This window comes from Mesoplodon densirostris, chromosome 18 (assembly GCF_025265405.1).
Source record: "Mesoplodon densirostris isolate mMesDen1 chromosome 18, mMesDen1 primary haplotype, whole genome shotgun sequence".
Taxonomy (NCBI): Eukaryota; Metazoa; Chordata; class Mammalia; order Artiodactyla; family Ziphiidae; genus Mesoplodon; species Mesoplodon densirostris.
In genome coordinates, this window is record NC_082678.1 from 43,775,656 (window position 1) to 43,797,813 (window position 22,158).

Sequence of the window (22,158 nt, forward strand, 5' to 3'; positions counted from 1 at the left end):
GTGCATGCCGCAACTAAGGAGCCAGCCTGCTACAACTAAGACCTGATGCGACCAAGTAAATATTAGGGGGACAAAAAAGCCCTTCCAACACCACATTCCCAGCCCCCAATACTGCCCTGAGACCCCAGCCCTGGAGCCCCATCTGCTTAGGTGTTCTGCCTCCTCCCACCCCCATGTCTGAACTCCCCTTCTCATTTGCCCATTTGGGTCAACAAACATTTATTGAGCACCTACTAGAGACCTTGTGCAACCCAGCGCTGGGGAGGTAAAGTCATGGTTCTCACAGGGCTCCAGAGACCCACAGTCTAGTAGGGAGGTACATGGGCCTCCAAAGACCTCCTGTTAAGAATTATTATCTGGGACTTCCTTGGTGGTGCAGTGGTTAAGAATCCGCCTGCCAACGCACGGGACACAGGATCGAGCCCTGGTCCGGGAAGGTCCCACATGTCTCAGAGCAACTAAGCCCGTGCTCACAACTACTGAGCCTGCACTCTAGGGCCCGTGTGCCACAACTACTGAAGCCCACCTGCCTAGAGCCCGTGCTCCACAACAAGAGAAACCACCACAACAAGAAGCCCACGTACCGCAACGAAGAGTAGCCCCTGCTCGCCGCAACTAGAGAGAAAGCCCGTGTGCAGCAATGAAGACCCAACGTAGCCAAAAATAAATAAATAAATTTATTTTTTTAATGTTATTTTCTTTTTAAAAAATATTTATTTATTTTGGCTGCGTTGGTTCTTAGTTGTGGTGCGCAGGCTCTCTGGTTGTGGCGCGCGGGCTCCAGAGCACGCAGGCTCAGTAGTTGCGGCACATGGGCTTAGTTGCCCTGCGGCATGTGGGATCTTAGTTCCCTGACCAGGGATCGAACCTGAGTCCGCAGCATTGGAAGGCGGATTCTTAACCACTAGACTACCAGGGAAGTCCCCAAAATGTTATTTTCTTTATCTAGAATAACATTAAATAAATTTAAAATACCATGAAAAGTCGAGAGAAGAACCATGGAAGAAAGGAAAATATTTTATATTTTAACACCCCAACGACACTTTTTTTCCTGCTTTTTTTTTTTTTTTCGGTACACGGGCCTCTCACTGTTGTGGCCTCTCCCGTTGCGGAGCACAGGCTCCGGACGCGCAGGCTCAGCGGCCACGGCTCACGGGCCCAGCCGCTCCACGGCATGTGGGATCTTCCCAGACCGGGGCACGAACCCGTGTCCTCCGCATTGGCAGGCGGACTCTCAACCACTGCGCCACCAGGGAAGCTCTTTTACTGCTTCTTGAACAAGGAATTCCACATTTTCATATTGCACTGGGTCCCACAAATTATGCAGCTGGTCTTACTTCAGTCCCTTCTGCAGCAGACTCTGGATTAATTTTCTCAAAATACAGTTTTAATTAGGCCACCCCTCAGCTCAAAGTTCTTCGGTGGCTTCCTGTGACCCTGCAGGATGCAGTCCTGATTCTTCAGTCTAACCTTCAGGGTACTCCATATCTAGACCCAGTCTGTATCCCCAACCTCCTTTGCCATTAGGCCCCAACTAGTCCTCTGCTGTAGCTGAGCCCGCCACTCCTGGGACAGGCTGTGCTTACTCTTGACTTTACACCTTTGTCCATTTCATTTCTGCATCCTGGAAGACTGCCCACCCTTCAGAGTCCAGCCCCGACTCCCATTCATTCATTCAATGTGTACCTAATGAGCATTTGCTTAGAGCCAGGCACTATTTTGGTCCTTGTGCTCCTGGGACTCCCATTCCAATAAACAATAAAAACAAACAAATAATGTTAACATTATGCAGAAAAAAATAAAACAGGGTGATGTGCTGGAGTGCCTGCATGGGCATGGATGGCCTTACTGAGGAGATAATTTTTAATTGCCCCAAGTAACCCAAAGGAGCCATAGGGACATGTAAGGGAAGAGCTTTCCAGGTGGAGGGAAGGGTGAGTGCAAAGGCTGGACTTGAAGGAGGGACAGCAAGATTCGTACAGCAAGAGATCTGAGAGGTAGGCAGAGGCCAAATCATGCAGGTCCTTGTATGCCAAAGGGAGTAGTTTGGATTTTAATCCAACCATCACAGAAACAATTTGAATTTTTCTGTGGGTTTTTTGTTGTTGTTTATTTGTTTGTTTGGCCACACTGTGCAGCACATGAGATCTTAGTTTCCCGACCAGGCATCGAACCCATGTCCCCTGCAGTAGAAGCACAGAGTCTTAACCACTGGAGCGCCAGGGAAGTCTTAATTCTACGGTTTTAAGCAAGGGATCGACATGATTAAATTTAATGAAAATCACCACGGCTGCCGTGTGAGGGTGGACCATGGGAAGCGAGGAGACCAGGTAACGGGGCTTTGCAGCAGTCTGGGTGGGAGATATGGATGGCCTGGACCAGGGCAGCAGCTTTGCAGATGGAGACAAGAGGATGGGTTCAGAATCTATTTAGGAAGTAGAATGATGACCACGGCTAGTGCCTAGGTTTTTGTCTTGAGCAACTGGGCTGAAAACTCTTGTATTTTATCTTTTCAGCTAGATTGTAAGCTCTTTCAGAGCAAGGCTTTCTATATATCCTCCATACCCAAGCAACCCACAGAGCTACTGAAGATAATGCCTGGTTGCTGAATTGGGCTTAAACATGGAATGGCTCCTTGTACGAGAAACCTCAGGGAAGCAACTTGCCTTTTCCTTCATCAGTTAAGGAGCACAGAAATGGGCCATTCTCAATCTGGAGAGATGAGGCCTGGATCTTACCCTCAACACACACAGCCTGGCAAACACAGGCCTGCAGATGGCCTCCAGACTGTTGGTTCAGTCTCTGCCCTGTACCCCAGGCTCACTTGGAAAAGAAAGAATGAATGTCTTCTGTACATTTAGGGCAGTTCTGGGGTAAGGCTGAGATAGTGTTGCTCCTTTCCATGCCTTCTCCTAAAGGTGAGGGTCAGCATGAGGAGGGCTGTGGGTAGGGAGGAAAGAACACTCTACTCCGTGCAGCATTGATGTTCACAGGGAAACAAGCTGAGGCAGGAGTGAGGGGGCAAAGAGCCATTACAAACCTCCAACCTCTTTCCGGAACACAGCCCTCCCTCCAGCATCTCCAGAAAAGAGGAAGGGAATAAGAGCTCCCACACCCCCTCTCCCATACCCAGAGCCTGTCTTAGGTCTGTGCCCAATGATTCCCTTCCCCCTACCAACCAAATCCCAGGGACTCAGCTGTTTGGGTTCCCAGCAAGATGGGTCTTTGTAGAGACAAGAACAAGGAAAGAAGAGAGCTCCAAAACACAGATATGGCGGGGTGGGGGTGGGGGCAGTGGGAGGAAATGTAGCGGGTTATTATTTAATGGGTACAGACTTTCAGTTTTACAAGATGAAGAGTTCTGGAGATGGATGGTGGTGATAGTTGCACAACATCATGAAGCTTAATGACACTGAACTGGACACTTAAAAATGGTTAAGATGAAGGGCTTCCCTGGTGGCGCAGTGGTTGAGAGTCCGCCTGCTGATGCAGGGGACACGGGTTCATGCCCCGTTCCGCTAAGATCCCACATGCCGCGGAGCGGCTGGCCCCGTGGGCCATGGTCGCTGAGCCTGCGCGTCTGGAGCCTGTGCTCCGCGACGGGAGAGACCACAACAGTGAGAGGCCTGCGTACCGCAAAAATATAAAAAATAAAAAAGGTTAAGATGGTAAAAGACTGAGGAAAACTGACTGGCTTGAACTTACTATTATAACACCTCTCCTTTCTTGCAATTTATCATGGTCTGTGTCATGGCCTAGAGTGTCTTTGTTTTATGTGGTGAAGGTATGTGTGATATTATGAAGGTATATATTTGTATTCTGTAACCGTTAAAGACTTAGCCTGACTTTAAACCATGCCACCTGGAACTAATATATAAATGTTTTTTATCTGTTGGCTTTTCATTTCATCCATGTATTCAATATATCTTGATTAAATTGTAAATTTCTCAAAAAATTGGTTAAGATGGTAAATTTTATGTTATGTGTATTTTACCACAATTTAAAAAAAAGAAAAGAAACACAGATGTTCCTGTACTGACTAGATCAAGCCCCAACTCCTCAGCAGGACATACAAGGCCTCTCACCCCGTGGCCCAAGGAGCCTTCCCAGTCTTCCCTCATTCCATCTCAGCCTGCCCCCAGTTCAGCCACATCACACACCCTTCCTTATCTTCCATACCCGGCAGGCTCAGACTTATATTTCAAGAACTATGCAGGAGGCTAATGATATAAACAAGAGCAACATCTCTCATACAGGGAGCACTTTCTATATGCCAAGCACTGTGCTACACATCTGACTTACATGATTCCACCAAACCCTCCTGGCAACCCTGAGTAAGGTGACTTGCCCATTTTGTAGATGGGGAAACTGAAAGGTAAAGAGGTTTAGTCATTTGTTCAAGTTCCTGGCACTTCCTAAGAGATCCCTATTAAATCATTTTACATATCTATCTCTCTCCCCAGACCCCTGTTCTCCAGGGCCAGGACCAAGTCTTATTCATGTCTGGAGTCCCTATGGAGTACCTAACACAGTGCTTGGCATACTGTCAGGGTCCAATAAATGTTAGTTGATAGAAAGAAAGAGGGAGGGAGAGAGAGAGAGAGAGAGAGAGAGAGAAGGAAGGAGGGAAGGGAAGAGAAAGGTAACACACAGGGTGGAGTGAGTGAGTAGACCAGGCTTGGAGACTACAGCATATGCTGTCAAGCTCCAGAATGGTTTTTAGGGGTGTGGGAGAGGCAGGGGACACGGGGCTGGCATTGTCGGTGCCCTTGGTGGGAGCCTGGCAGAGTCTGTGTAAAAGCAGAGTCAGTCTTAATGAAAGAGTGTAGACAGCTCTGGATGGTAATCAGGAATCTTGGAATCTAGGGCAGGCTGGAGAAAGAGAGGTTGGGAGCACAGTGTCCTGGACAGGATGGGGTAGAGGGAGGAGAAAAAAGCTAGCCCTTGGGAGATTCCTCAGGGACACAAGGCCAGGAAGTTGCCACTCAGAACAACCCCCTTGGTGGGGACCAGGTGTGTTCAAGCCCTTGAGCCTCTCTCCCCACTGGCTTGCTCATACCCGAGACCCCCATAGGACTGGTTTCTTTTCAGGTTTCTATTCAGGTCTCTGCTCAAGTGACACTGCCTCAGAGAGGCCTTCCCTGATCACCCAGCTAATGCTGCCCCTCCCCTACCACCCTTGATTCTACTACAGGATTTTATTCCCTTTATAGAGACAACCACTATCTGAAATGACCTTGCTTATTTATTTTTGTTTATGGACTATCTGGCTGTCTCCTCTCTTATACTGTGAACTTCGTAAGCACAGGGATTGTGTCTATCCTTTTCATCAATGCATTCTCAGTGTCTAGAACAGTGCCTGGCACACAGTAGGTGCTCAGTAAATATCAGTTGAATGAACTTATTCAAGTGGCCCAGGCTGACCCTGAACATTGCCCAGGGAACCAGAGTTGAATTTGGGCTCTCTGGACATGCTGAGGACTCTCCTGCAAAACACTCTGACTGGAAGGAGGCAGCCATAGACTTGCAAACTTGATTGTGGGGGTCCAAGGAGGGGCCTAGGATGTGTCTTCCAACCCAGAGACTCTGGGGTCACTTAGGTCCTGGCTAATCCTTGTAGAAGGGGGACAGCAGGTCCAATGAGTGACTCACCCTGTTGCCTGGGTTACTGGTAGGAAGATCCTCGTAACCTAGGAAGCTGGGACACTGGGATCCCCATGGGGTCTGGAGATGGGGGATGGGCATGAAGTTTTCCAGGGAGCTGGGGCTGAGGCAGGAGGGTACCCCAGGGAGGAGATGGGGCACCAGGGTTCTCCAGAGGTCTGGAGGCTGAGTCACCATATATTCTTTGAGGGCAGAGATATTCCTGACTCTGTCTGTTCTTTCCAGCTGGGACCAGCACAAACCAGTTCCTGTTTAATGGAGTAAAGACAAATTCGTCTGGGAATGCGGTTAGTGGGTCGAGATGAGGAGAGATAGAGGCAGCCTTCTCCCTCTGCTCTCCCCCCCTTTGCTTTCTCCCTGCTGCCTCCACCCCTTTTCCCAAAGGCCTCCATCTCTCTATGACCCACTCACGCCCCCTGCTGCTCCTTTCTTGGATAGCAGTGGCCTGTCTAAAGGACAACAAAAGCCCATCTCTTCCCTTCCCTCCTGATTTCTGGGGACCAGCCCCAGAGGAACAAAGCTAAAGCCCCAAGGCAGCAGCTTCTGGGGGAGGAGGTGGGCTGCTGGCTCCCAGGAAGTGACTCGCATCTGGGGTGTGTGTGTCTGTGGGTGCTGTTGCTGGGATCTCAGCCTAAGAAGTCACCACTTCCTCAGGAAGCCTTCCTTGATCCCCCGCCTAGGTCAAGGCCACTGGCCTTCAAGCTTTCTCAGTACCCTGACTGCTCCTTTATGGCACATATCAGAGTTTCCAATTATCCACTCACTTGTTAGTCTTTGATGGATGCCTGCCTCCCCCAGGGGATCACAAGCACCGAGAGGGCAGGAAGCAGGGTTAGTTTTTTGTTTTGTTTTGTTTGGCCACAATGTGCGGCATGCAGGATCTCAGTTCCCCGACCAGGGATCGAATCCAGGGCCCCTGCATTGGGAGCTCGGAGTCTTTTTTTTTTTTTTTTTTTTTTTTTTTTGCGATACGCGGGCCTCTCCCGTTGCAGAGCACAGGCTCCGGACGCGCAGGCTCAGCGGCCATGGCTCACGGGCCCAGCCGCTCCACGGCATGTGGGATCTTCCCGGACCGGGGCAAGAACCCGTGTCCCCTGCATCGGCAGGCAGACTCTCAACCACTGCGCCACCAGGGAAGCCCGGGAGCTCGGAGTCTTAACCACTGGCACTAGGGAAGTCCCGAAGCAGGGTAAGTTTTGCTCAACAGTGCAACCCGATGCTCAGCACAGTGCCTGGTACATTGCAGATGCACAGTAAATATTTGTTAAATAAATGAATGAGTGACATTCAAAGGAGGTTCTTAGGTGGGGATTTAACGGGTAGTGTCAGTGCCATTGCCTGGGTTCTGGGGGCAGCTGTGAGTCCAGATGTCCTGGCTTCTGCTCAGGGCCCGGTCCATGTCCAGCCTCTGGCCTTGGGCCCAAAGGCCATCCAAGCAAAAGGATGCAGAAGAGGCCTCTCCTAGAGCGAGGTAGTATGGAGGGGGCATTAGGGTGGCCGGGGTCCAGAAGCTCCTCCCCACTTTTCCAGTCCTCTAACCTAAATTTTTTAAAGCACTTCCTCCCACTGTCCCCTTATCCTCTCTCTTCTTGTGGCCTTCTCCTCTTCCCTCGCAGAGATTTCCTTCCTCTAAAAATGCATCCCTTCCCACCTCTTCCCCTCCCCTTAGCTGTTTCCCATGGTGTGCTGAGAAACTTCAACATCACTTTGTTACCTGGCAAAGCCCCCAGGAAGAGACGCCCCTGTGTCTGGGCCCAGAGGTTGAGGAGGGAGTCAGGGTCCATGGGGGGCAGAGCAAGAATCTCCTTCTTTGTCCCCTGGTTCAAAACCACCCTGGAGGGGCCTCCCTGGTGGCGCAGTGGTTGAGAGTCCGCCTGCCGATGCAGGGGATACGGGTTCGTGCCCCGGTCTGGGAGGATCCCATATGCCGCGGAGCGGCTGGGCCCGTGAGCCATGGCTGCTGAGCCTGCGCATCCGGAGCCTGTGCTCCGCAACGGGAGAGGCCACAACAGTGAGAGGCCCGCGTACGGCAAAAAAAAAAAAAAAAAAAAAACCACCCTGGACACAGTCAGCTTCAGCTGAAGAGTGATCCCCAAGATGAGGGGCAGATCCAGCCCTGGCCCTGACACAGAAGACAGCACCACTTTCTGCAGAGTGTGTGGGAAGGGACATAAGTTGGGGAGGAAAGAATGAACTGCATCTGCTCCGTGTGGCTCCACCCCTGGCTGCCTTAATTCCGTCTCTTAGCCATGCAGTCTATCTACTGGCCGTTCCCACCACCTCCATCCTGCCTTAACTCTCCTGGCTTGGCCTTCTATAAAACCACACCCTCCCCAGGTAAATATATAATCTAACAGAAGTCACTGTTTGCTGTGGGCAGCTTTAATGTGTGTCTCTGCCCGCCCACCCCAACCCTTAAACCATCGTAATATTGACATTTTATTTTATTTTTATTTCTTTATTTTTTTGTAATGTTGACATTTTAGAGTCCCCCTTTCTCCCACTGCTCCCGGGCTCCACTGAATACAGGCAGCATCCCCCTCTTACTTGATCTCGGAGGTGGAGGCTGAGCCAAAAAGGGTTTTCTGGGGTCCCAAGGGCAAGGAGGTGGCCTGAGCCTGCTGCTAGCTGGAGTCCCAGGTCCAAGGAGAAGGCCCAGGGCTCTACATGAGGCCGGGGAATGTCTGGGGGGAGAAATGATCCTCCTGAGGTCTGAAGGCTGGGGGTTCATGGAGGGAAAGGGCTAGTGCTGGAGGGAAGTGGACACAGAGCTGGCCATGGAGGGGGAAATAACCTTTACCTTGGAGACTGAATTCTGCACCAGTCCCTGGCGGGAAGAATATCCCAGGTTGAGACTCTACAGCACAGCTTCTGAGACTAGTGGGGACAGATGCTGAGGTCTGGGCCTGCTGGTCCAGCCAGTCATTCCGGCGCAGGCAGCCATCCAGGTCAGGGACCAGCTGGAGCCCGTAGGGGGAAGGGAAGATGCAGGGGATGCTGGAATCAGGATATCTGAGCCCCAGTCCCAGACTCCCACCCTGTTTATTCCCCTCCAAGACGCAAGCATTTGGCCTCCCCCATGCAGCTCTCACCCCATACCCCCTCCTTGAAGTGTGGACTTAGACCCCCATGGCCACCCAGCCAGCAATGCTTTATGAGCTTTGGTCATGGTTCCTGCTCCTGTGACGCAGTTACCGGCAACCAAGTTTAGAGGCAGGGAAGAGCAGCACCCCCAGAGCAATCCTCATGGTGGGCTGGGGTTTGTTCACCAGTGGCCCAGAGACCTGTCTCAGATGCAGCACCTCCTCCCCATCCAGCCCCAGCATCACAGAATCCACATGGATCTTAACTTCCATCTGCAAGAAGAAAAAGAGAAGAAGAATCAGAGGTTCCTGGGGCCTGCCTCTACCACTTTCTTCAGAGGCAGTCTAGAAAATGCCATACTGAAGATGGCAGAGTAGAAGGACTTGAGCTCACCTCCTCTCATGAAGACGCCAAAATCACAACTAACTGCTGTACAACCATCTACGAAAAAAGACTTGAACCTACCAGAGGCAGTCTAGTATGGCAGAAAGAACACGTACTTGAAGAGTCAGCTGGCATCCCCAGCTCACTCTGGACTTGTCACTTACATACTAACTAAGCCTCAGAACTCCCTTCTGAAAAAATGGGGACAAGAACAGCAACTTCTGGGACTTCCCTGGCGGTCTAGTGGTTAAGACTCTGCGATTCTGGGACTTCCCTGGTGGTGCAGTGGTTCAGAATCTGCCTGTCAATGCTAGAGGACACGGGTTTGATTCCTGGTCCAGGAAGATCCCACGTGTCTCGGAGAAACTAAGCTCATGTGCCACAACTACTGAGCCTGTGCTCTAGAGCCCATGAGCCACAGCTACTGAGCCCGTGTGCCACAACTACTGAAGCCCGCACGCCTAGAGCCCGTGCTCCGCAACAAGAGAAGCCACCGCAATGAGAAGCCCGCGCACCGCAACAAAGACCCAATGCAGCCAAAAAAAAAAAAAAAAAATTATATTAAAAAAAAAAAGACTCTGCACTTCCACTGTGGGGGGCACGGGTTTGATCCCTGGTCAGGGAACTAAGATCCCGCATGCCAAGCGGTGTGGCCAAAAAAAAAAAAGCAATTTCATGGGGCTTTTGTGTGGATTCAATGAGATGACAATGGTAAAGGGATGCCCAATAACTTGGTTCCATTCCCTTCCTCACACCAGCTCAAGACACCCCTCCCTCAGGACCAGATCTGGATTACCTGGTACCACCTCCCATTGTCCAGCCGGGGTCCAGCGCCCACTGTAAGTTGGGCCCAGTGATTATGAAGCTGGATCTCAGGCCTGCCATCCCGAAGTCCTAGCACAAACCAGTCATCCTCTGGGTTGGTATCACCATAAAAAATCACTCCCTCTGGATCCCAGGTCCGAAACTCAAAGGAGGAGATGGTTCTGGAAGGAAAGAAGGAAAGACTGTGTATGGGGTGTGCTCTTTGAGCATAGATGTGAGGTTGAGGGAAGTGGAGTTCAGGGAGAGAGAAGGACAGGGAGACAGGGAAAAGAGCGGGGCTGGTGCACTGTTTATAATAGCTAAGACATGGAAGCAACCTAAAGGTCCACCAATAGATGACTAGATAAAGAAGATGTGGTACATATATGCAATGGAATATTACTCCGCCATGAAAAAGAATGAAACAAGGACTTCCTTGGTGGTCCAGTGGTTAAGACTCCAAGCTCCCAGTGCAGGGGGCCTGGGTTCGATCCCTGGTCAGGGAACTAGATCCCACATGCTGCAACTAAGACCCGGCACAGCCAAATAAATAAATATTTAAGAATGAAACAATGCCATTTGCAGCAACATGGATGGACCTAGAGATTATCATACTAAGTGAAGTAATCAGACAAAGACAAAATACCATATGCTATCACTTACAAGTGGAATTTAAAAATGGATACAAATGAACTTATTTGCAAAACAAACAGACTCACAGACCTAAAAAACAAACTCATGGCTACCAAAGGGGAAGGTGGGGAGGGATACATTGGGAGTTTGGATTAACAGATACAAACTACTATATATAAAATAGATAAGCAACTTCTGTTGCTTATTCCTTGAAATGTGCCAGCTTATATTTTATCATCTTTTTTTTTTTAATCACTTCTTACTACCAAGTTTGAGCTCTGCTTTTTGCTTCTGTTTTAGGAGCAATGACCTCAATAAAGAATATTTTTGGAAAAAAAAAAAGATAAGCAACAAGGTCCTACTGTATAGCACAGGAAACTATATTCAATATCTTGTAATAAACCATAATGCAAAAGAACCTGAAAAAGAATATATATATAATATGTATCATAAATACATATATATATAAAATTCAATGACTTTGCTGTACCCCAGAAACTAACACAACATTGTAAATCAAATATACTTCAATTAAATAAAGCAAAAAAAAAAAAAAAACAAGAGAGGAGCTGATGGAGAGAGGGGACTAGGTCAAAGAATTAGGTCAACCCCATACTTTATGATCTTGGTGAGGTTAAAGGTCATGATGGTTACAGGTTCTTGTCCAGGGCCATTGCTGAGGTGCAGAGCAGGCCAGTCCTGAGTCCTCCGCCAGAGAGAAAAATAAACAGGTTGAAATAAGACGTGCCAGAGACAGACAGGAGGGAGAAGCACTGCTACAAGGCCAGAGGAGGAAAGAAAGGAAGAGAGCAGAGCTAAAGTGTAGCTCACTTAAACACACACAGGGCTTAGCACCCTGTCCTGCTCCTGCACCTGTCTGGGGAGAGTATGTCTCACGGCCCGTCCTTCATGGCTGGGAAGCAGCAGTAGCAGCAGCAGCGGCAGCAGCAGCTGCAGCCCATGCCGTGTGGCCAGTGGACCTCCGCTCTCCATAATGAGTCGCGGTCCTCTCTGCGTCTCAGACAACTCTGAGGAGAATGCGTGGGGGCAGGCAGTGTCACACATGGTTGGTGGAGGGTTAAAGGTTGCCCCTGGGGAAGAAGGGAGGCAGGAGACAGGGCCACTGACCCTACGGCCCCTCTGAGGACAAATGGAGTGAGGGACAGAGTTCCTCCACTACCCTCCCCCACTGCTGAGAAAGTTTCTGAGCTGGGAGAGGACACCTCACTTCCCCTCTCCTTCTAGAGCCTGACCTGGGTCCTCCAAGCCTTCTGCCCACCTACGGAGGCTGCCTTGAGGACAAACATGAGATCTAGAAACAGACATGCCCGGATCCCCAAGTAGCATCCTCCATAAGGCCTAGAGCTGAGACATGGAATCCCAAATGCTAGCTGGGGGACTGTGGGCAAGTCACCCTACCTGTGTGCTTTAGTGTCCTTGTCTGCAAAATGTGAAAAATACTTACTTTCCCGAGTTACTGTGAATGAGGATGAATCGAGATGATACAGGCACAGTGCCTGGTATCTGCTCTGAGCTCCTCCCTTTCCCAGGCTTCTGAGGCTTGCGGCATAGGGAGGTATTGTCTCTGAGTGTGATTCAGTGGATACTAAGAGTCCTGGTCCCTCTCCCCCATTATCGTCTCTTAGCCGTGGACTACAAGGCCTAACCATTTACCAGTAGAAATTCATCACCCTCTCCCTGACCCACCTTAAAATACAAATGCCCCCAAGAGGAGTAACACTTTGAGCCAGTAGAGCTGGAGGTCTTGGGGCTCACCCCGAGTCTGGATGGGCTGGAATGGGTGAGTTGGGGTGAAGGGTAGAGCAGGTATCACTGCACACTTCAGTGAAAGAAGGAGGTATCTTTTGAGCCGTGGGGTTTCTCCAACGGAGGCTGGAACACCCATATAACAACAACGAGGAAGCCTCGGCAGTCCAGCCTTGACCCCTGCGGGGAGTGCAGTCAAGAGACCCGGCCATAGGGGCAGAGCTGGGGGTGGGGTGGGGGGCGCGGGGGGCGGGGACATTCCTGCTCTGCAAGCTGATTGGCTGGCAGGTGCGCGCTGGAGGGGCCCGAAATTAGGGGCTACCAGGCCGTGAGGACCGTTAGTCCCACCACTCTCTCCGCCCCGCGGCAGCCGCAGCCGGAATCGGGCTTCTGCTTCCCAGCCCGTGGCGCCCCCACCACCTCACTCCCCACCACTCCCCCGGCTTTCCGGGATCCGAATTTGGAGGCCCCTTAAAGGGTCCCCGTTGCTCTTCGCCCGGTCCTGCAGAACGGAAGTGGGGATCCTGGACTTCGGTTCCAGACGGTGGAGATCGGGATGGCTTCCGTGCTGATCCGAGAAGCCAAGGAGGGAGACTGTGGAAATATCCTGAGGCTGATTCGGGTGAGGGCTGCGGGCCGGAAACCGGGGTCCCAGAGGGGGTCAGAGCGGCGCAGCTGGAGTGGGGACGGGAAGGAGGAGGTGGGAGCAGAGGGAGGAGCGCGCCCAGGGCTCCTGCTTAGGGAGCAGTGAGGCCCTCCTGCCTTAATCTAGCCTCTGTCCGCACGCTGTAGGAACTCGCTGAGTACGAGAAACTCTCAGACCAGGTGAAGATCAGTGAAGAAGGTACGGGCCCAACACCTGAGTCCTGACGGACGCTGGGGTGGAAGTGACGGAGGCTGGGGTGGAAGTGACGGATGGGCTCCCAGGCAGTAACTCCAGACTGGGCACACACCCAGGCCTTCTTTCTCTATCTCTTTGTCACAACTCTGATCTCTGCAGCCCTGAGAGCAGATGGCTTTGGAGAGAATCCTTTCTATCACTGTTTGGTAGCAGAGATTCTTCCTGCCCCCGGGGAGCCACAGGGTAAGAGCACCCTGATCTCAGAGGTGCCCTCTCCAGTCAGCCTCAAAGGTCTCTTCCCCAGGTGCCCAGCGGCCTGACCCTTCTTTTTTTCTCTCTCAGGGCCCTGTGTGGTGGGCTATGGGCTATACTACTTCATCTACAGCACATGGAAGGGACGAAACATTTATCTGGAAGACATCTACGTGAAGCCAGAGTATCGGGGTACTGGGCAGAGGCCGGGATGGGAGAAAAGCAACCCATAGACTGGACCACCATCCCTTGCCTCTTAATCCTAGCCTATGGTCTTTTCTGATCCCCTTCAACTCAGACAATCCCTCTTTTTGCCTTTTTCTCCCCACATCAGGTCAGGGGATTGGCTCCAAAATAATCAGAAAAGTGGCTGAGGTGAGGAGAGGGATGGGGCTACAAGCTGGGCCCTGGCAAAGCAAAGCTGTATGGGAGGCACCTGGGTTGAATGGAGGGCGAGAAAATCTTTTCCTTTTTGACCCAGGAAAGTGAGTGGTGTCTTCTCCCACAGGTGGCCCTGGATAAGGGCTGCTCCCAGCTCCGCCTGGCAGTCCTAGACTGGAACAAGGGGGCTATGGACTTGTATAAGGCCCTAGGAGCCCAAGATCTGACGGAAGCTGAAGGTTGGCACTGCTTTCGCTTTGAAGGAGAGGCGATGAGGGAGTTGGCAGGAAAGTGACGCCATCCCTTGGGGATCTCTATTTCAGCTTCTTCATCCCCACCAGCTCAAGCAGTCCTCAGAGACTGTCTCCACTGACCAAGTCTTCCCTGAAGGAAGGGAAGGAGGGTTGGAAGTGAATATTCCCAGATGGAAAGAACAGAGGTGAGGAAGAGGCAAACCTTCCCACCTCCTTGTTAAGGGTGAAAAATAAATGAGAATTCCCATGTGTTGATGTGGTGTTGGGTGGAGGAATTGAGGATGTGACAAGCTTCAGCTATTACGACCCTTCCTCAGTGTTTTCTGGTCAGTGGATGTTGCTCCTGGGGATAAAAGTGGGCCTAAGATGACTTTCACCCACAATGGACCAGAGTATTGGCTCTGGCCTCTAGCATATATATCAGGCTTGTTGGTCAGGTTTGGGACCCAGACAAAGGCCTCCAGTGTCTGGACTGGGCTGTGTGGAATCCGAGACTGAGGCAGGCCCACCGACTCAACAGATGGAGCAGGCTGCCACCTGGTGGCGACATTTTAGGGACACTGGGAAGGACCACTGGCCCCAACTTTTTAAAAAATCCGCTCAGCTAGCGAGTGCTTTTTCTTTTTCAAAAGTCACAAAGCCTTTATTTTCAGTTCAGCAGAACCAAAACAAACCTTTAGGACCCATGGAGACAAGAAGGGAAACAGGTTCATTTCCTACTTTCATAATATTTTATTATACAAGTAATGCAGGTTTGTTGTAGAGAAGTTTGAAGGGACATATTAAAATAAAATCCATAACCTTACTTACATCTCTACTCTTAACCCTTTGGTATTGATTCTTTAGATTTTTTCAATGTACATATATACATATAATTAGTTAAGTGTGTGGGGATTTATGGGATCAACTCTTTTGCAGCCTGTTTTTTCATTTAACAATAAATCAGAAACATCTGCCTAAGTTATTAAACACATCATCACTTTCAGTGATGACATATTATTCCTTTTGTGGAGGAACCATTGGTTAAATGGTCATAATTTAGACACTGAAAGTAGACAAGCAGGTAACATAAATGTGTAAATTGTAAACAACAGGATCAATGGAGTCTAGAGAGTTGAAGATCCATCTTAAAATTCAAAAAAAAAAATACAATTCAGCCAAACAACACTTCAAAGGCCCAAATTCTTCCAGAGTGGTGCCAATTTTGGGCCCTTAAAACGAGTTTACAACAGATGGGCCTTTAGGACAAACTTGATTGAGAAATAGTGAAGCTTGTCAGCCCCTTCCACAGATGGGAGCCAGAAGAATCCAGTTTCATGCCCTTGGCTCATCTAATCTGGCAGGGATGAATATCTTTTAAACATGAACAAGTTATCTTTTGATGGCACTTTTTAAACTTAACTCAGAATGAATTATTTCTGGAAGGACACACAAACAAGCAGAGAGTGGTTGCTTCCAGGGAGAGGAACTAGGTGTCCAGGTAACGGAAGGAAGGGAACTTTTCCCCATATCACTTTGGATCTTCTGAATTTTGTGCCTCACCCATGTAGTACTTCAGAAAAATGAATAAATAAAACTTCTTCTGCTAATGCAGAAGAAAAGAGTATGAACTAGAGGGACTTCCCTGGTGGTGCAGTGGTTAAGAATCTGCCTGCCAATGCAGGGGACATGGGTTCGAGCCCTGGTCTGGGAAGATCCCACATACCGCGGAGCGACCATGCACGTGTGGAGCCTGTGCTCCGCAATGGGAGAGGTCTTGGCAGTGTGAGGCCCGCGCACCGCAACTAGAGAAAGCCCTCGCACAGAAACGAAGACCCAACACAGCCAAAAATAAATAAATAAATAAATAAGAGTATAAACTAGGAAACTTAATATTTCCAAAATGTATCTTGCCCCCGTCCTGTTTTGTCTTTGCTTTTCAGAGTTTACACTTGTTTTTTTGTTATTCGCTCACCCTGACCCAGATCTTACCAGTTTTCATAGGGTGTCTTTGCACCCCAGCATCAATCCATTCTGCAGCCACCCCACCTACTCATCACTTCATTATCCTCCTGTAGGGTGATTCTATTGAGTGCTGGGGCTGACTAGTATGGAGTGAAAATCACCTGGGTTCTGGCCATTCCAGGGAGAACAGAGGGGAGGGCATTTAGGGGGAGGGATTTTTAAAGAAAGAATAGAGAAAACTTAAAATATCTCTCAAATCTGTCCACATCCCTAACCCCACTTCCACTATCACCTCTCTTCGAAAATTGCTATAACCTCCTAACTGATCTCCCAGCCTCCTTCTGTAACTACCCCCTTCCACGAGCTTATTTTATTTTTAATCATAGATACACAGTATACTATTTAAAGTGTCAAATATCTCTACAAGACCTATATAAGAAAACAGTAGTCTCCCAATTCCCCTAACTCTTCAGAGTCAATCACTTTCAATTGAATTTTTAAATTGTATTGTTATGGGGGGGTTGTATTCACCTTCAGATTTCAAATTCAAAATGGCATACAGATATTGCTACTTTTTTTTTTTTTTTGGCCGCATTGGGTCTTCGTTGCTGCATACGGACTTTCTCTAGTTGCAGCGAGTGGAAGCTACTCTTCGTTGCGGTGCGCAGGCTTCTCATCGCAGTGGCTTCTCTTGTTGCGGAGCACGGGCTCTAGGCGCGTGGGCTTCAGTAGTTGTGGCACACGGGCTTAGTTGCTCTGAGGATGTGGGATCTTCCCGGACCAGGGTTCGAACCCGTGTCCCCTAGCATTGGCAGGCAGATTCTTAACCACTACGCCACCAGGGAAGTCCAGATATTGCTACTTCTTGATGTTTCTGTTTCGAGCACTGGTATTGACCTCCCACTGCTAACCCTCTTTTCCAACCCCTCTTTCACCCCATCCCTACTTCCCATCCTCCCATCCTTCCAATATTATATCATAACTCTGGATGGATCTGTGTTTCGTGTTTACGTGTTATGATTATGCAAATGCTCTTCACAGTTGAGCCATGTGGATTGTTATAGGTGTTTTTCTTTCTTTTTTTAAAATGTATTTATTTATTTATTTATTTATTTTTGGCTGCGTTGGATCTTCATTTCTGTGCGAGGGCTTTCTCTAGTTGCGGCAAGCGGGGGCCACTCTTCATCGCGGTGCGCAGGCCTCTCACCATCAAGGCCTCTCGTTGCGGAGCACAGGCTCCAGATGCGCAGCCTCAGTAATTGTGGCTTACGGGCCCAGTTGCTCCGTGGCATGTGGGATCTTCCCAGACCAGGGCTCGAATCCGTGTCCCCTGCATTGGCAGGCAGATTCCCAACCACTGCGCCACCAGGGATGCCCTTCTTTCTTGCATCATTTTTGTTTTCCCTGAAATTAATACTTGCCTTGTCTCCTTTATTCGTTTGCTTAGTTTTCTGTGTACTCTAATTTATCCCCCAATTCTCCCTTAGTTATGTTAATCTCTTCTTAAGAATATACAAACACGTAAGGAATTTGATCTATTTCATTTTGAAGAACTTTCTCACGGAGCCCTTAGACCTGCTCCAGCACACAGTCTTATCTTTAGGCTGCACTGTTGGAGTCCCCTTTCACATCCATCTTAGGGACCTTTGCCCCTCTCTTGACAGCCTGTTTCCCAGAACTTATGTACTCACATTTCTCGGTTTATTTTGATGGAGCTTCTTGAGAAAGGATGCCTGGGAGGTAAATTTGTTGGAACCTTACAAGTCTGAAAATGTCTGTTCTACTCTTGTACTTAATTCACAGTGTGGATGGGTATCAAATATTAGATCGGAAATAATTTACCCTAAGAATGTTGAAGGCATTTCTCCATTGTCTTCAAGCTTCAGAAGCTGAAAGTTTGCTGTATTGCTGTTCAGAAACCTGAAATTTTTCTTATTCTGAATCCCATGTATGAAGCTTATTTTTATTTTCCTTCCCTCTTTCCCCAACCACAGCTTTTAGGATCGTCTCTTTATCCTAGCATTCTGAAATCTTCCATGGAAATGTCTTAGTGTTTTCTCAGTGGGTCTTTGCAATCTGGAAACTCATGTTCTTCAGTTATGGAAACATTTAAATTTTTTATTTTTTTATTTTTGGATGATTTTCTCCCTCCATTATCTCTGTGATCTCTTTCTGGAACTTTTGTTGTTATTCAAATGTTGAATCCCATGGACTAATCCTATAACTAAAAAAAAATTTTTTTTCTTCCTTTTTCCCCATCTCCTTCATTTTCTGGCTCTACTTTCTGGGAGATTTCTTTAATTTCTATTTTCCAACCCTTCTACTGAAATTTTTTAAATCCCCTAATTGATTTGACTTATTTGTTTTTCTTCCAGTTTTAATGAGATATAATTGACATAACAGCACTGTATAAGTTTAAGGTGTGCAGCATAATGATTTGATTTACATACATCATGAAGTGATTATCACAATAAGTTTAGTGAACATCTATCATCTCATATAGTTACAAAATTAAAGAAATAAAAATTTTTTTGTGATGAGAACTTAACAACTTTCATATATAACGTACAACAATGTTAATTATATTTATCATGTTGTACATTACATAACTCCTTCTACTGAATTTTTATTTTTGCTCTCATGTTTTTAATTTCTAAGAACTCTCTTTTATTCTCTGCATTTTAAAAACATTCTGTTTTTGTTTCATGGATATATGTTCTTTTCTTATCTGAGAATATTCATCATAGGTTTTTTTGTTGTTGTTCTTTTTTTTGCGGTACGCGGGCCTCTCACTGTTGTGGCCTCTCCCATTGCGGAGCACAGGCTCCGGACGCGCAGGCTCAGCGGCCATGGCTCACGGGCCTAGCCACTCCGTGGCATGTGGGATCTTCCCGGACCGGGGCACGAACCCGCGTCCCCTGCATCGGCAGGCGGACTCTCAACTACTGCGCCACCTGTTTGTATTTCTTCTAAATTTTTCTTTCTTTCTTTGTTTTGGCCTCTGCCTTTCATTTTAAAGGCTTTCCTCAAATGTCTGGTAATCCTCAGTTGTCTGCTCATATTTAAGATCGGGACACTAAGGTACTGATTGGAAACTGTGAGTGTATCTGTATGGGATGTAGGGAGGCATGTGGACCGTGAACTTTACTATAGGGTGAGCCATGAGGCCATTTCCTTGAACCCCTGATGTCAGTACCATTAGGTCTTTTTCCTTGTCTGGTTAGATTTCCTAGAGAAGATGCTTCCAAACTCCTGCCTGGAGGGTGTAAGCCTTGTTGTAGGTAATCTCAGAGCTGGGTGAAGAGGGAGTCTGGGGCAAGTCTCAACATTCAATCTGTAAACTTTCATTTAATCTCCATTTTCAGTATCTATCTAGCCATCCATCAATCTATCCATCTTTCTAACTTCCTCTCTCAATCTCTCTGTGTATTTAGATGACCTAAGGCAGGACTATCCTGGTGGTCCAGTGGTTAAGACTCCGTGCTTCCACTGCATGGTGCATGGGTTTGATCCCTGGTCCAGGAACTAAGATCCCACATGCCATGAGGTGCCACCAAAAAAAAAAAAAAAGAAGTCCTAAGGCAAGCTGGGGCATCCTGTTGACACATTCTGTATAGTCCAGCTAGAATAATTTCACCTACAGGCAATTTCACCTAAAGGCAAGGTGGCTGAAAATCCAGTCACAGCTCCCACTGCTGTCAGCACAAAGTCCAAACTTCTGGCTAATCCCTCCAGGCTCTGGCCAAAACCTCCATTATCTGAAACATTATTCCAGCCTTTTTCCCCAGCAAGTCAGTTCTGACCATGTTAGACTCTTTCCAGTACCTCAAATGCACTGTAGTCTCCCCTTTGGGCCTTCTGTACATGCCATTTCCCCATCTGAAATGCTGTTCCCCCTTTTCCCGCTCTCATCCTTGGCCTGAATGAACAATGACTAGAGCAGATGAAAAAGCGCAAAAGTCAGAGGACTGTTGCTGCCAGAGGCTTGGAAATTGATGATGGTGCCATTTCCAAGACAAAATCCAGCCACTCCTGTTGCTTAAGGGTCCAAACCCAAACTTTTTAGTCTGACAACCAGCACTCCTGATAATCTGTCCCACTTAATTTCTCTAATTCTCCCTCCCTACTCCTTATCAGAATCACTGTGGATAGTCTAGTCCCTTTTATTATTTCTGCTACCCTCGTTACTGATGTTCCTTCTCAGGCACTCTTGAAGGCACCTCTTCTTCTGCCAGCCCTTTATTTATTTATTTGTTTCTTTGTTTAATTTTTGGACACACTGCACGGCATGTGGGATCTTAGTTCCCCAACCAGGGATCCAACCGGTACCCTGCAGTGGAAGCATGGAGTTCTAACCACTGGACCACCAGGGAATTCCCTGCCAGCCCCTTAAATCCTGTTGTAGTTGAGAGTTTTATCATGGACCCAATCCATTTCTAAGTCACTTTTCTTTAGACATCTAATTTTCTCTTATAGCTTTAACTAGGTCTAATACGCTGATAATTCTCACATTCACCTCTCTAGCCCAGATGCCTCCTGGGCCACACACTTGTGTGTCCATTGACCTACAGGACATTGGTTCCTTCAGTTAATATTTGCCATGCCAGGAACTGTGCTAAGTACCGGGTATACAATGCTGGGACAAACAGACCTGGAACCCAGTCTCTGATCTCATAGGGCTGACTTATAGTGTAATGGCAGAAGACAGATGCTGGATAAATGATTAAAATTACAACCATGATGTGTGCCACAAAGGAGTATAGGATGCTTTGGCAGTGTGAGGCAGGGGACCTAAACCAGTGTGGGCATAATGGAAGGCTAATGAAATTATATTTAAATTGGGATCTGAAAGAGAAGTTTGTTGAAGACAAGGGAACATGACCACCTGGATGGTGGACCCTCAAACTCGAAGAGAAAAATCAAACTCATTGAACTCATCAACTTCTCCTCCAAACTTTTTCTCATATGCTCTCTCTTCCATGACTGGCATCACCACGCACTCAGCAATCCAAGGTAGAAATCTGTGTTCCTCCCACTTCTTCACTGACTCCACCCCATCCTTATCACCAATCCTTGTTGATTCTATTGCAAATTTAACAGGCTCAAATCAACTTGTACCTCTGTTGCCCACAGCCCTAATCCAAGGCGGTCCTCAGCATCTTTCTCACCTGCAACAGCTCCTCACAGCTCTCACTGCCTTCTGGAATGCCCTTTCTCTTTAATCTATTCCCCACAGTTGTAAAACATAAACTTATTACATTATACTACTGCTTTAAATCTTTCAGTGCCTCTCCAGTATTGATAAAGTGAAGACCATTTTCCTTAACCTGATTTACAAGTCCTTCACAGTCTAGCTTCCCTACTTCAAGCCAAACGCTATTTGAACTAGTTGTGGTTCCCCAAAGGACATGTTCTTTCTTCTCCTCTGCACCATTGTAGTCCTTGTTCTCTCAAGAATACTCTTACTGCACTTTTCCTCTAGCAAATGCCTATTTACCCCTCAAATCTCAATTTGCATCACCTCCCCTGCAGTAGTCTTTCCCTATCACTCTGAAGAACAACTGACCATTGTTTGTCTCCTTGGGATTCCCTCAAAACTTAGTCCTTATCTTTATCCCATGTTCAAATTAACTCCATGCACTTACTTGCTTAAATGTGTTTGTCTGCTCCTTCCCCAACATATTATAAAATCCTTGTTTTGGGGACCACATCTTGTCTTTGTACCCTTACCACCTACCACAGTGGATGGAACACAGTGAGGGCTAAATAAATATTTGCTAAATGATTACTGCACAACACATGATCCTAATTTCTTGGCTATTTTATTCACTTCCACCGAAATTTCTTATCTTAGTTTATGAATCCTAAGTTTCCCCTCTACTATCCTTTCTCCGTAACAATTTTTCCTCTTTTGAATTTTCTCCTCATTTAGATATCAAATCTTGTGCTAAGTTGCATTTGCCTTTCCGTATTGCCTTGAAATCTTTCTTTAACCTCTCTTTGTACGCATGATCAGAATCTTCTCAAGGCAAGAACGTGACTCTTAAACCGCATCGTGCAGAGATACAGAGGCTCAAGAGTCCAGTACGCCTTGTGGACTGTAAAGCCCAGCGCATGCGCACCAGGCCTTTTTTTTTTTTTTTTGCCTTT

At 47.9% G+C, this 22,158-nt stretch overlaps 2 protein-coding genes across 4 annotated transcripts; one reads left to right on the forward strand and one right to left on the reverse strand.

Annotated features, from left to right (window-relative positions):
* Positions 1–6,976: 6,976 nt before the first annotated feature.
* SHBG (sex hormone binding globulin) lies at positions 6,977–12,356 on the reverse strand. Its single transcript, XM_060082791.1, has 10 exons — positions 12,277–12,356; positions 11,441–11,597; positions 11,186–11,275; positions 9,929–10,118; positions 8,860–9,020; positions 8,465–8,661; positions 8,212–8,348; positions 7,729–7,811; positions 7,379–7,497; positions 6,977–7,125 (listed from the first exon to the last, which is right to left on the reverse strand). The coding sequence occupies exons 2-10, from the start codon at positions 11,560–11,562 to the stop codon at positions 6,977–6,979; spliced, it is 1,248 nt and encodes a 415-aa protein (XP_059938774.1). The 5' UTR covers positions 11,563–11,597; positions 12,277–12,356.
* Positions 12,357–12,664: 308 nt separating this feature from the next.
* SAT2 (spermidine/spermine N1-acetyltransferase family member 2) lies at positions 12,665–14,626 on the forward strand. 3 transcript variants are annotated; one of them, XM_060081690.1, is made up of 7 exons: positions 12,665–12,958; positions 13,129–13,180; positions 13,337–13,420; positions 13,520–13,621; positions 13,764–13,804; positions 13,938–14,049; positions 14,134–14,626. In XM_060081690.1, the coding sequence occupies exons 1-7, from the start codon at positions 12,893–12,895 to the stop codon at positions 14,181–14,183; spliced, it is 507 nt and encodes a 168-aa protein (XP_059937673.1). In that variant the 5' UTR covers positions 12,665–12,892; the 3' UTR covers positions 14,184–14,626. The 3 variants fall into 3 exon arrangements, with proteins under 3 accessions (XP_059937673.1, XP_059937672.1, XP_059937674.1); XM_060081689.1 differs by having other exon boundaries at positions 13,938–14,626; XM_060081691.1 differs by lacking the exon at positions 13,337–13,420 and having other exon boundaries at positions 13,938–14,626.
* Positions 14,627–22,158: the final 7,532 nt, after the last annotated feature.

Bases quoted from the DNA above. Each gene is read 5' to 3' on its own strand.
- SHBG (XM_060082791.1), bottom strand. From the start codon at position 11,562: ATGGAGAGCGGAGGTCCACTGGCCACACGGCATGGGCTGCAGCTGCTG. The intron at 8,349-8,464 runs GTAAAGGTTATT...TTCTCCCCCCAG, and splicing joins TGCAGAATTCAGTCTCCAAG to ACATTCCCCGGCCTCATGTA. The intron at 7,498-7,728 runs GTCCAGGGTGGT...AGGCCCCTCCAG, and splicing joins CTTCAGCTGAAGCTGACTGT to GGTGGTTTTGAACCAGGGGA.
- SAT2 (XM_060081689.1), top strand. From the start codon at position 12,893: ATGGCTTCCGTGCTGATCCGAGAAGCCAAGGAGGGAGACTGTGGAAAT. The intron at 13,181-13,336 runs GTACGGGCCCAA...TGATCTCTGCAG, and splicing joins GGTGAAGATCAGTGAAGAAG to CCCTGAGAGCAGATGGCTTT. The intron at 13,421-13,519 runs GTAAGAGCACCC...TTTCTCTCTCAG, and splicing joins TGCCCCCGGGGAGCCACAGG to GGCCCTGTGTGGTGGGCTAT.